Source organism: Psammomys obesus, unplaced genomic scaffold (assembly GCF_907164565.1).
Source record: "Psammomys obesus unplaced genomic scaffold, mPsaObe1.curated_primary_1811, whole genome shotgun sequence".
Lineage (NCBI taxonomy): Eukaryota > Metazoa > Chordata > Mammalia > Rodentia > Muridae > Psammomys > Psammomys obesus.
This window is the reverse complement of record NW_026587215.1, coordinates 1,853,272-1,867,040: the sequence shown is the minus strand read 5'-3', so window position 1 is coordinate 1,867,040 and position 13,769 is coordinate 1,853,272. Positions and strand designations below refer to the sequence as shown.

Genomic DNA, 13,769 nt, shown 5'->3' with positions numbered 1-13,769 from the left:
ATTTTTTCACTCGCCTCTACTGGAAAGTCCCAGTCCAAAAGTGTTGTCCCTGTGCCTGAAATTCCTGTTTCGAATGTCTGAAAAAACCTAGACTTTTGTTAGGTGAGCTCTGGGTTTTACCAACGTCTAATAATGCTGGCTGGCCGTGGCCGCTCAGTCTAGGTAGTAGAGACGAAAGAGCAGCGGTCTGAGAAAGTATGGGAAATTTAGAATTTGGACCACGGGATGTAGTGAGCAAGAAAATGGTTTCAAAGTACCCGTCAGCTAATTCGGGGAATCTGTCTGAGATAGCAGAATCTTGTTCTCATTTTCAAATAGGTACCGAGTCTCAGCACAGATGCCGCTGGAAACCTGGTCTTAATGGCTTGTTGTTATTGCTTGAGATTTTTTTATTTTGTGGGTATGACTGATTGCGTGTGTGTGTGTGTGTGTGTACCACTTACTGCAGTGTCTGTGGAGTCCAGATGGGGACCGAACCCTTTGGAACCAGAATTACAGATGGTTTTTAGTCTCCATATGGGTGCTAGGAATCAATCCCAGGTCTTCTGGAAAAGCAGTCAGTGTTCTTAACCTCTGAGCCGTCTCACCAGCCCTTGTTGTTTTTGACAGTCTAAAGCAACCCAGGCTGGCCTTAAGCTCATTGTGTTGATAAAGATGCTCTTTAGCCCTGATTTGTCTCTCTCCACCTCCCGGGTGCTGGGCTACCAGGTGAGCCCCAGGAGCAGGAGATGGAACCCCAGAGCTCTATAAGCAAGCATTCCACTAACTACATCTCCTTCTTCATAAGTTATTTTGATGCCCCGCCTTTTTTTCTAGATAAATTGCTCATTACCAACTCTTTAATCTGATCCCGTGATGTAGTTAAAGTATTAAAATTTTGATTTGTTAGAAAAGCCAAGTATCATGCCATTGTTTTCTTCACTAATCAACTGTGCAGTGTGAAAGGTGTGGTAGGTCTTAGTCTACTTCCTGTTTTACAGTTCCTTAAACTATTGGAATCTCCAGAGTGACTTTTTTTTTTTTTTTTTTTTTTTTTGCATGCCAGCAAGTCAACTGGACAGAAAGTTTTCACAGACTAAAATGAAAGATTTAAGAAGAAAATTTAGGTGGCGGCGCACGCCTTTAACCCCAGCATTCAGGAGGCAGGCAGATCTCTGTGAGTCTGAGGCCAGCCTGGTCTACAGATCGAGTTCCAGGACAGCCAGGTCTACCTCAAGAAACCCTGTCTTGAGGAACTAATATTTATGATTGTGTGTGTGATGTGTAGCGGGCACACCTATGCCATGCACACACTTTGAAGACCACTTCTTGGAGTTGGCTCTCTCCTTTCACCATTTCATAGGATCTAATGATCAAACCTCAAGTCTCTAGGCTTTCACAGCAAATACCTTTGCTGGATGATCCACCTTGCCAGCCCCATCTCCATCATATATATCCTTTTAAGTTGCTGGAGATCCATCTGCCTCTGTCTCCTGAGTGCTGGGATAAAGACATCATACTGGGCTTAAAAAGATTTGTTTTTATTTTATGTATATGACTGTTTTGCCTGTGTACGTATGGGCACCAAATGCATGCCCGGCGCCCACAGAGACTGAAAGAGGACATTAGAGCCCCTGGGACTGGAGTCACAGGTGGCTGTGAGTACCACGTGGATGCTGAGGATGCTGAGGATGCTGAAAGAGCCTCATGTGCTCTTAACTGCTGGATAATCTCTCCAGCCCCCTCCATCTTAGTTTTGAGACAGGTCTCACATCTTACTGATTTGACTAGACCAGCTGCCCAGGAAACCGTAAGGATCTTCATGTCTCTGCTTCCCCTGAGATTACAAGGGATGTGCCCTTCTGCCCACCTTTTAATGTGGGTGCTGGAGAGCCAAGCTCAGGTCCCCACTCATACTGCAAGCAATTCACTGATTGAATTGTCTCCCAAGCCCTATGAAGGTTTCTGAAGATGTCTCACCCAGAGTGGGCACGGAAGCCCTCTTTCCACATATTTTGCTGTGTGTCTATCATTTGGCGGTTTCTCTGTACATTTTGTGATATCCTTTGTTTGGTTGTTTGGTTTTGTAGTTGTGGTAGTTGTTTTTTGGTTTGGTTTGGTTTGGTTTTTCGAGACAGGGTTTCTCTGTGTAGCGCTGGCTGTCCTGGAACTTATTCTGTAGACCAGGCTGGCCTCTAACTCAGAGATCCACCCCCCTGAGCCTCCCAAGTGCTCAGATTAAAGGTGTGTGCCACCCCTGTGTGATATCCTTTGTAATAGAGTGGTAAATACAAGAATAGCTTGTCCCTGTGTTAAGGAGCTATTGTAGCAAATTAAGCTGGACCAAGGAAGGGCCATGGGAATGTGTATAGAGTGGATGGGCAAGAAATTCCAGAGGTTCAGACTCCTGGCATCTGAAATGAGAGGCAGCCTTGTGGTCCGGAACCTTTTATTTGTAGCTTCTAACAGTACTGTTGTAGTAAATTAAAAAAAAGTGTTGGATTATATAAGGTTTATTATTAGCTCCAAGATTATCACAACAGTATTATTTAACCCACTATCGCAAATAACAAGACACCGGCAGCTGTTAGATTTACAATTGCCTTATTCACCTTGGGCTGGGCACTGTCTCACTTACACTGTCTCAATGTCCTCACCATCCATCTCCCAGCCCCCATCCAATGCCATCCACCTTAATCCTGCTCACCTGCTCTACCTTCCATCCATAATCCTATGGTACTTACTTGTATTCCTCAGCTGCGCCTTTTCATGCCATTATTGGAGTCCCTTCTCTCGGCCCACGTGGTTTTTTTCTCCACATTAACCCATCCTCCTTCCTCCTCTCTTCCAGTCTGTCTGTCTTCCTTGATTGTCTCTTGAACACAAAAGCCTGAGAATCTTAGGCATCCCTACCCCGTTCTGCCCTGCCCAGGTATAGGCCATTTAATCAACCAGTCAGGTATATCTTAGGTAATTTTACAAAACAAGGATAGGTGTAATTAGATCTTGAGGGCTAGTAACACGCGTCAGACCAACCTCCAACACAGTATCTCCAAATGTTAACAATTCAATTGGAGGTTGCTCACTGCTCGTCTGGGGCGACCAGTGGTGCCGCTGTATTAATTGTATTGCTTTGATTATTATTTAGCACCGTATGACCAGAAAGAGTTCAATTTCAGAATACACCGATACCTGACTGAAAAAAACAAACAACAAAAAAAGTCCTTCTCATCATAGGATTTCTCCCCAGAAAGTATATATATTCGAGTACTTAGTTTAATTGAATGAAAGAGTAAGTGTAAAAAGTAACATTTTAGAGGTAATTCCCTATCTTCGCATTCTCTTTCTGAAAATAGTTTAGCCCAAATGTTACTTCACTACGCACACTGATTGCAAACAACTCAATAAAACTTCTTTGAGCTTCAGTCTTCCCGAGAGAAATGCTTAATGTGTCACTTGGCAATAAACGAATTAATATACATAAGTTGTTTACAATAAGTCTGGCTGCACAGCAGGTTCCTAGGAGCTAAATCCTATGTAAATACACTTTTTGGTGGTTTACAAATCACACACACACACAAAAATAATTTAAGATAATTCAGAAGTAGTCTAGGTGGAGGCAGAGGACTCTACCACGTGGAAACCACGCAGACGTGTTGCTGGAATGGTCTTGAGGATTAAAGAAACCGCCGCTCTGAAAGTGCGAATCTGTTTTCCCAAACAAAAATGCGAAAGGAAGTCGGCTAGAGATGACTGACTTGAAATCCACAGGGAACTGCCAACAGCCTGCCTTTTGACACAATGTGTTCAGCTAAACTCAGAAAATAGGGAGCCCTACCTAGTTGGTACAGTGCTTTTCTAGACAGGGTTCGATCCCCTGTCCTACACAAACTGGGACAGTCTTGGTCCTTCTTGGTTATGTAATGAGTTCGAGGCCGGACACACACACACACACACACACACACACGCACGCACGCACACTACAGAAAAGGATTGGAAGGAAAAAGAAAACACAGAGAGGAAGGCTTAGCGACAGCCATCAAGAGGAGGTTGCGGGAGCAAAAGGGCAGTGGTTTGTGTGAACAGGAACACGACACCAACAACCTGAAATACAACTCTGGTTTCCATCTGAAATATGACTCCCGGCAGGGCTCCCGCCCTCCGCTCTCAAAGAAAACTGGAGGCGGTCGGGTTCACCAACCAAGATTATGCCCGCCCGCGCCAGGAAAGTGCTTAGAGAGCTGGTGAACATCGAGCGCGCCAGGGCTGCAGCCGCGGGCCAGGCTCAAGAGAGCACCCGGCCGGGAGGAGGGCCCCGCGGCGTCCAGGCGGGAAGCGAGCCCGGAGCGGAGCCGCGGAGAAGCGGCGCCCCGCAGGCCCGCGGAGCCGCGGCGCCACCTCCAAGCGCGAGGCGGCGGCCCCAACGGTCCGCGCGGGTTGCGTCACGCCGACGTCACGCGTGACGCGGGGCCGGAGGGCGGGGTCAGCGCGGGGGCGTGTCTGGGGCGCGCGCCGGGCGAGCGCCGCTGACGTCGGGCTCAGGTGCGCGTGCCCGGCCGCTGCGCCTCCTGCTCGTCCCCGCGCGGCCCAGGTGGTGGCGAAGGGGCGACGAGCGGTCCCCGCGGGGCAGGCAGCGGGGACGGGGGCGCCCGGGCCCGCCTCACGTCTCGGCGGGAGGTCGCGGCGGGGACGGCCAGCCCGGTGGGCCTGGGTTGCACCGGGAGAGGCGAAGCGTCCGGCCGCACCCTCGAGGGGCCGGGCGGGACCTCCCCGCGGCGGCGCCCGGGCCGCCGCTCCCCTTCCCCGGCCCTCCCGGGGCTCCGCCCGCGCCGAAGGGAGGCGTCGCCTCCGCCCAGGGCCGAGTCAGCCTGCCCCCCGGCAGGCATGGACCGCTGCCCCCGAAAGCCCCGCGCGGCCCGCGACCGCACGTCCGCCGGCTCTCGCTAGCTGTTGGCATCGGGCGTTTTCTCCACCACCCAACCGGGTCTTCGGAGTCTGTTGTGATTCGGACGAAATGGAAGAAAAGGAGCGATGTGACCCATTCGGCTCTGCCCTCCTGCATTGAGGCCTAGTTGGCATCTGCAGAGAGGAAAACACAGCCAGGGAAGCGTGGTGTTTTCTTTTTTTCCAAAGGGGGTGGGAGAGGAAGGTGGCGAAAGGGAGGAATCGTACGTTTTCTGTGGCTTCTTCTTTTTCCTTTTTTAATTCGGCGCTTTGCAAGTGGTGGCTAAATAAACTAATCCAAAAGTTGTTTTCTCTATTGAGGAGACAGAAGAGGTGGATTTGTGTGTGTGTGTGTCTGTGTGTGTCCCTTTTGATTTCAACCTTTTCGCCCAGTGACAAAGCATAAATCGTGGACACCAGAGAATAAGGTGAACCTCAGGAATCTGAAGACAGAGAAGCCTAGACCTTCCTCAGGAGGGAAGGAGCGGGGTGTTTATCGGCTCTGTCTGGAACCTAAATCGAAAAACATGAGTTGCATGCCATGGAAAGGAGACAAGGCCAAATCTGAATCCTTGGAGCTTCCCCAGGCAGCACCCCCACAAATCTACCATGAGAAGCAGCGCAGGGAGCTCTGCGCCCTTCACGCCCTCAACAACGTCTTCCAGGACAGCAACGCCTTCACGCGGGAAACGCTGCAGGAGATTTTCCAGAGGTAGGGCTCCCCTGCTTGGCAGCTTGATCCCCGCTTCTTGGTATTTCTAAATTTGTGTGGGTGGTTGCAATGCCTCGGGGACCTAAACCTTCCAACCTGCGGGTTTGGAATTAGATGCTGTCCGCAGGAGTAAGGACAGGAACGGGAGGTAGTCGCCGTCTATGGGCCATCTGTTGTGCTTTACCCTCAGTTATGCAGTCACCACCCATCTGATCTGGTCAGACAGGGGGCTCCATGGTGCATGTGTTATTCTCAGTTTGTGGGTGAAGATGGGGCTGTGCGGAACTCCTTAACTTCCTCCAAATAACCCGACAAGCCATGGACTCGGGTGAGTTCAGGCTGGTCCTGCCACTTGGGGTCATTGCTAGAATGCCTCCCTGCCAGCCCTGGCCACCAAGGAATTTACAGTCTAGGAGGGACACATTCAGTCATCTGTCACCAAAGGTGGGACAGGATGAGGAGCACAAGGAAAGTGAACCCACAAGGCTTAGCTTTTCGGAGACCATGTGCTGGCCACTTCATACGTTATTTTGTATGACTCTCCTCACAGTCACTTTGTTGATAGAGAAATGGACAGAAAGGTCAAGTAATTTGTGGAAGCAGCTTCTGCTCAGCTACGCTGTGACTGGAGCTGACTCCAGATCTCTCCTCCTCTGGTGGGCATGATAAGCAGGATAACCTTCTTGGGGCTAGTGAGAAGCTCAGTGGTGGGGTGTTTGCATATTATTCAGGAGGTCCCAGGTGCAAGAGAAACATGGCGGACCCCTTAGAGCAGCTGTGTCACTCCCCAAGTGGCCAGAGTCCAGTTTTAGGCCCGTTGCTTTGGGTTTTGAAAAGTCTTTTACCAAAGGCCTTGGGAGTTAGTTCTGCAGGGTCCGGCTGGACCCAGCAGTGTCACTGCAGTCCACGGCAGCTTTGATCCCTCCAGCTGGGAGAGGTTTGGTATACCCAGACCTCAGGGCCACGAAAGCTCAGGCATGCTTTAAGCAGTACTTTGTTTTGACGCTCCTCGATTGGAGATGAAGTAGCTGCTGCACTGGAGTCAGGTACAGCTAGAGGGAGCCTGTGTGGGGTGATCTGTGCAGTACCGGTGGGACCACTTATCCTGAAGGAGCCGCACGTGTCTGAGAGGAGAGCTCTACCTGAGGGCTCTTGAGGAACGTCGATGAGAGTAATTATTTTCCGATGTCAATAGTGCCTTTGCCTTAGCAGGGCAAGGTGTGCCCTTTACTTCATGACCATTATCTGCAAGTGCAGTTTATTCCTCAGGAAGTGAAGCTCTAGGAGTAAAAAGATGTGTCTTCGACCACCCAGTCATGTGACAGAAAGGAGGAACCCAGGCCTCTGAACTGCTGCCTTTTGGTTCAGCTCTGAATGGTTTCCTAATCTGTAACCAGGGAGAGGGAAATGACTCAACATGAGCACCTGAGTAGCTTGTTATGTTATAAGTGTGTACTGACATTCTCAAAGCAACCTTAGCAATGACGTGGGGAGCCAGGACTGAGTTTATGTAGTTTGCCTAGTTTTACCCACCAGTCAGTAAATGTCAGATTGAATGTAGTTAGTCCTACTCAGCTTGACAGATTTTGACCTCTATGAGTTTGGCTCCTGGGCTGACAAGGGAGTTAATGATCATCTTGGAACACTAACAGACCAGCACTTGGCACCATTCTGAGGAACAAACCCTCTTTGCACAGGCAGCTAAGTCCTCACACCCAGCTTAGGAGGTAGGCTCTATTCTTTCCCATTATTCCAGATGAAGAAATCAGGACATGGCGTTTGTATTTGCTAAAGTCCAGACTGTTCCTCCTGGCTGCTTGCTGCAGACTGGAAAAGCTCCTCAGAGAAGCAAGACCTGCAGTAGCTGCCTTTCTAGCTAGTAAATGGGCAGGATTGGGGGTCTGGGATGTGTGTGTTTTTGGAGAATCATGTGCATCTTTCAGATGTGTTTTCCTGAATGAAAGATGCTAAATATGTGCCAAGCACCCACATGGGACCAGGGCCCTGTCCCTTGTGAAGCTTTTTTGTGATATATTTATGATATATTGTGATATATTTCTGTGTTCCCAGTCAGCACAGTACAGGCTAATAGAATTCCAGAAAAGTAGTTCTCTTATAGAACATTTCTATTTGTAAAGATTCTGTATCTCAAAAAGGTATGGAAGGAACCTAGAAGAAAATGTAGAAGAGCGCTTGCACCATGCCAGGTACTGGGAGGTCCTGTAGAGGAAACGAGCCGAGCAGGGCGCCTCGGGCTGCACAGTGGACAGGTGTAAGAGACTGAGGTGCAGGGAGCGTCACGGACAGTGGGGCAGTTTAGAAGTGAAAGATGGCCTCTTTCGAAACTGGCATTCAAAGAGAAGAAAGCTGACAAGGTTCATGCGTGCTGTTTTTTTAAAATGTGGCTCATGGGCAGTAGAAATGGGAGGAGACTGTTCCCAAGAGCTGTTTGTTGAGAGGAAGTTCATCAGAGCAGTTGAGTTTTAGCTAGTTGAAGGAGGAGAAATACAAAAGCAGGGTGGAGTTTTAATAGAGTGGTAGAGAATGACTCATGGTCAGAATAGAAATGAGTAAGAATTTAGAGCTGAGCCAGTGCTGATGAGCAGCAGGAGTGTGGGGAAGGGAGGAATCAGGTGTAACTCAGGCTTGATCCAGGAGAAAACACCTCCGAGAGTGGACATGCCATCATCAGTGTTTATTTCACCTCCCAGACTACTACCACATGTGTGTCTAAACTGAAAAAGAAGGGTCTGGAAGCACACTCAAAGAGGACTGAACTCCGGCCTTATGCGTGCTCAGCAAATGTTCTTCCACTGCTCACTTCTCAGCTTGCAGAAGCATTTACTGTATTTTGAGATTTTATTCATTTGTATTTTATGTGTTAGGGATATTTTGCCTGTATGAATGTCTTTGCACCACGTACATTTGTTGGAGTTACAGGTGGTTGTGGGCAGCCGGGTCCGTTCTGGGGACCAAACCTGGGTCCCCAGTGCTCTTAACCACTGAGCCATCTCTCCAGCCCTTGTGCTAGGCTACTTTTGAAATGCTTAGGCTTAAGATTTTTTTTGTTTGTTTGTTTTATTTTGTTTTGTATTTTTTTGACCTTTCCCCATTATTTTAGTGATGAGATAGTCTTACAGCTGCCTATGCACTCCTCCTAAGTAGAATAGCTATTAAAATCTGATTGGACAGAAGCCAGCTGGGTACCAGGGGAACATTCTAATGGAAAGAACCGGAAGGTTAGGAATGTCCTTGAGTGGCCACAAAGGGTAAGCACCATTCATTCAGTCTTGAGAAGGTGGGAAGAGCCATATTGAAGTCTGAGAAGGTGAGCTACGGAGCAGAGTGCTGAGGGTTTTCTTTTTGGTTTCTGGTTTCTCACTGTAGCCCTGGCCGTCCTGGAACTTGCTTGGTAGACCAGGCTGCCCTGAGACTCAAGAGATCTGCTTGTCTCTGCCTCCTGAGTGCTGGGATTATAGGTGTGTGCCACCACTGCCTGGCTGACCTCTGTGGAGTAGTCAATCCATGATGGGCATGGCGGATACTTCTATGAGCTGTTTTATTTAGAAACATACCAAGAAATTCTGAGGAAAGAAAGAAGTAAGGGAGAAAAAAAGTTGATTAAACCTCTCCCTCTTCCCTCTTCATTAAGATCCAAAATCACCACCAGAGAAGGCACAGGAGTCATTCTAAAGAAGACTGAGGGCACGGGTGGTGATTCCGTGGAAACCAGCAAGGCAGTTGTGAGCAGCAGCCGGTGTACCCATGAGGCTCTGGTGCAGAGCCGCTGGAGCAGCGAGGGGAAGTAGGGTGGTCCGGCTGCCCAGTGCTGTCTTAAGAGGCTGGAGCCTTGCTGTGCCACCTACCAGCTGTGCGTGACTGTGCAAGCCACTGTGCCCTTTACCCCGCAGCTTCCTTATTTACAGTATCTAAAGATTGGGGAGGGATTAAATGACAGCGTGCAGGAGGTCGCTAAGCCAGTTGGGCAGCCAGTGATCCTTAACGTAAAAGGGGCTAGGAGGATAATCACAGGAGTAGGCAATTACTCTTCTTCAAGTGACCAGTGAATGAGACGGGCACAGTAAAGAAACCAAAATAGCTGCTCTGTGGGTAAAAGGGAAAACTTTATTCCAAAGCACCAAGGCTGTCTCTCTGGGAAGCAGAAAGAACAAGGGAGTGAGGTGGGGGTGGGATTTTCAGTGCTTTAAGGGGAGCAGGTACCTGGGAGCAATCTAAACTGTGGTGGAGGGCTCTGAAGTGTGTAACAGGTGTTTTTGAGTAGAGATTGAAGGAGCCTGGAAGCTAGCATAGCCGATATGTTAGTAGACACCACAGGCATATGTGAATGGCAGAGCCAGATTCCCTTTGCCAGAGATAAGGAGAATGCTTTTTAGCTATCAGTTTAGAAGCTGTTTTCCCAAGTTCCTGAGGGCTTTTGTCTGAATGCCAGACTTCGTAGAAAGAGATTTCTTGGGACCAGACAACCAGAACAGAATGGAATGGAAATTGTTGTTCGCAGCTTTCTATATGGATCGGTTTGTGTTTTCTTTGGGAGGAAGACGATTGTGTACTGGAAGACGATCCTGAACCCTCCACCTCCCAAGTGCTAGACGACAGTCCTTTGTCATCACTCCCTGTATTGGGCAGCTTGGACATGTTTATAAATGAGTTTCAGGACTCACTGCCTAGTTGAATGCGTGCTAAATGAATTCTTCAGTAAATTAGTATCAATGATGTTTGGATAAATTTGGATTATGTGTGGCCATCTGAGTCTCCCTCCATTTTCACAGAGTCAGGAAGTATTCTGTGAAAGAGAAGATGGAAGGTTGAGCCTGAAGAAGCTGTGGGATTTGGCATGTATTCAGAAGTAGGAGAAACCACTAAAGGCCACATACACGGTTTTGGTGCCTGAAGTATATATACTTCACGCTCAGCAGCGGGGTGGGATTTGGAATTGGCCAACCAAAACTGTCAGTTCTGGAGAAGGGGATGAAATGATGCCTTGGGGAGTGTGGTGGAAATGTATGTGCTGAACTGTTGGAAGGAACATTTGGAGGCAAGGAGATGCCTTTGGGAGTCTTCCTAAAGCTCAGTGTGAGACTAGAGGCCTCCAGTTAGGAAAGTCAGGACAGGGTGTGAATCTTAAAAAGACTTCTGAAGAGATGAGAGGGGACTGAGATGTTGGGACAGCAGTCCTGAGAAGTAGCCCTCAGAACAGATGTCTGTATAGTTTGCTGGTGTGGAGGACTGAAGCATATTGTGTAACCTTCTCCTGTAGGCTGAAGATAAAGACTATGCTAGGGACTCGTGGGTTCCTACAAAAAGCCATGGACCTTGCTGGTTCATTCTGTTATTAATGTATTGAAATATTAGATGCCCTTCAGATGCTCAGAGCCCCCCACACTGAGTATGGAGCTGGGAGACCCAGGAGAGTATAGCCCTGGGCGTGAGCCTGCAGGGAGGTAGCCAATAGGAGACTGAAATGTTAGTCTTATCTCTGGTGGGGTCACCTTCTCCATATTGGTCAGAGGCTCTCAGGAAAGGTTGAAGCCACACACAGGTTCCTGAGGGTAGGTAGAGCGAAGGATCTGTTACCACCCAAGCTGGGACTCTTCTCCACTGCTTTCTCCCACCGCGGGTACAGAGCCTTTGTTCTAGTCCTCCACGGAGGTCTCAGGACTCAGCAGACCTTCCTGCTCAGCAGCCGGACACCACCTCCCATCCCACCCACGCTGAACCGTGGTCCTCCACTGTAAGCAACATAACTGGATTCTCGTGAACCCAGGTTTGAGCTAAGGTCTGTCAGCTCGTAGTGTTCATGGACAAATCAGTTGAAATCACCAAACTTGAGTGTGGTGCTGTGGCACACACCCAGCATTCCCAGAACCTAGGAGTTGGAAGCAAGAGGATCAGGAGTTTTAGGTTCTTTTCAGCCAAATGTGACTTTGAAGCTAGCTTAGGCTACATGAAACCCTTTATAAGAAAAAAAAAAATCACCTAACTTTCAAATTAAAAAAAGATTTATAGCCAGGCATGACTATAAATATGTAGGTTTGGTTTTTGGTTTGTTTGTTTTGGTTTTTGTCTAATAGATTTTTTCTGTCTTTTAAGTTTGATTTTCTGTTTTTGTTGTTATATTTTTTGAGAGAGAAAAACATGAGGTTGAGTGGTTAGGGTCATGTGTGGAGTATTTTATCTGCATGTATGTTTGTGTACCATATGTGTGCCTGGTGCCATCAGAAGCCAGAAGGCACCGGATCCCCAGGAACTGGAATTCCATCATGTGAGTGCTGGAAATCAAACCTGGAAGAGCAGCCAGTGCCCTTAACCACTGAACCAGCTCTGCAGCCCTAAATCTCAGTGGTGCTCAGTGTGGTGGCACACACCTGTAGTCCCAGTGCCTGGGAGGCAGAGGCAGGCAGATCTGTGTTACACAGAGCAAGCTCTAAGTGAGAGCAGCTACCTAGTGAGACTGTCTCAAAACAAAACACAGCAAAATAAAATCCCTGTGACAGGAAGTCAAGCTGTAGTGTCCCAGAATTGGCTCTGGCTGCGCGCGCACACACACACACACTGACTGGAGATGGGTTCTACATTTCAGTTTAATATAGGCCTCATTACTTTTAATTGCCTTTCATTTGGTTCCAGTTCATGCATTTATGCCGCCTGTCTCGGCCACCGCACTGTCACCTTTGAATATTTTAATGATTATGGAAGTACAAGCTTTAGAGTATTTAAATTGCAGAAGGGAGGAGTAACAGTTACTATCTGTGCTGTTTAAAGCACCACATACCAATTAACTAGTGCTTCCTGTAGCGGAGACCTCACTATGTGGTTCTGACTAACTGCAGCTAAGCACATGAGGCTGGACTTGAACTCAGAAAGATCTGCCTGCCTCTGTCTCCTGAGTACCAGAATTAAAGTTGTGTGCCACCGCACTTGGCTTCGTCAGGGGTTTTGTTTGTTTTGTTTTGTTTTTAAGGTTTGTATCAGAGCAGAAATAGCAGCAGTAGGAAGACTGTGGTGACAGTTCATAAAGGAGACCAGTGCCTCCGTGGATCATTTCCTGTGGTCACTCCCTTCATTGTAGCACTCCTCCCAAAAGGCCGGAGAGGTCTCAACCTTCCTGAATTGTTTTGCACTGGGAGAGGTAATCTCTAGGCCAGCAGGAGCCAGGCGTGCACTGCTTAGGTAGAAACTGGCGAGACTGTTCTGCTGAGGGAACCAGCTTCCAGGGGCAACTCTCAATGCTTTTCTGTCAGTACAAGGCTGGGGAGGCTGGGCAGATGAGCAAGCCTGAGCTTTTCCTTTTACATTTGTAGGTTGTCTCCAAACACCATGGTGACGCCCCACAAGAAGAGCATGCTGGGAAATGGGAACTATGATGTGAATGTCATTATGGCAGCACTTCAGACCAAAGGCTATGAAGCTGTTTGGTGGGACAAGCGCAGGTAGAGAACCAAACTTAATTTGCTGACAGGAGCAGGCTGTGGTTCCAACCCCAAGTGAATGGGGCAGCCATGGAGTGTGGCTGCCCCAGAGCCTGACACTTTTTCTCTTCTGCAGGGACGTGGGTGTCATTGCTCTCACTAACGTCATGGGCTTCATCATGAACCTGCCCTCCAGCCTGTGCTGGGGTCCACTCAAGTTGCCACTCAAAAGGCAACATTGGATCTGCGTTCGTGAGGTGGGAGGGGCCTACTACAATCTTGACTCCAAACTCAAGATGCCAGAGTGGATTGGAGGCGAGAGTGAGCTCAGGTGACCCTCAGAGGATGGGCTGCTGGGCTTTTACCTTGGTGTGCTGGGGAAGCGGAGTTCTTCTGATTATTTGACAAAGCAAATGAAATTCCTTTGTCCTTGCGTCCTTTCCCATCTTGGAATCAGAGGGTCCTGGATTAGAGGCTTAATTAGGACTCCATCCCTTTAACAGGTTTCATATCCTGTGACTCTAACTTTCTGGTCTGGTTGGGCTGACATTGTCACCTGTCCATTTAGACAACTGTCAGTTCAGAGGAAGGTGACATTCAGACCAGGCATAAGACAGGGTTTCTCTCAACAGGCACATTGGTGAACGCCTGTAATCCCAGCACTCAGGGAGGCAGAGGCAAATGGATCACTGTAAATTCAAGGC

At 48.6% G+C, this 13,769-nt stretch overlaps 1 protein-coding gene across 1 annotated transcript in view; it reads left to right on the top strand.

Annotated features, from left to right (window-relative positions):
* The first annotated feature begins 4,553 nt into the window (after positions 1-4,553).
* The window catches only part of Josd1 (Josephin domain containing 1), an 11,846-nt gene continuing 2,630 nt past the window's right edge, over positions 4,554-13,769 (top strand). Inside the window, exons 1-3 of the mRNA XM_055603067.1 lie at positions 4,554-5,635; positions 12,958-13,086; positions 13,202-13,396. Coding sequence (XP_055459042.1) covers positions 5,451-5,635; positions 12,958-13,086; positions 13,202-13,396 — 509 coding nt within the window. The 5' untranslated portion in view covers positions 4,554-5,450. The remainder of the gene's footprint in view (positions 5,636-12,957; positions 13,087-13,201; positions 13,397-13,769) is intronic.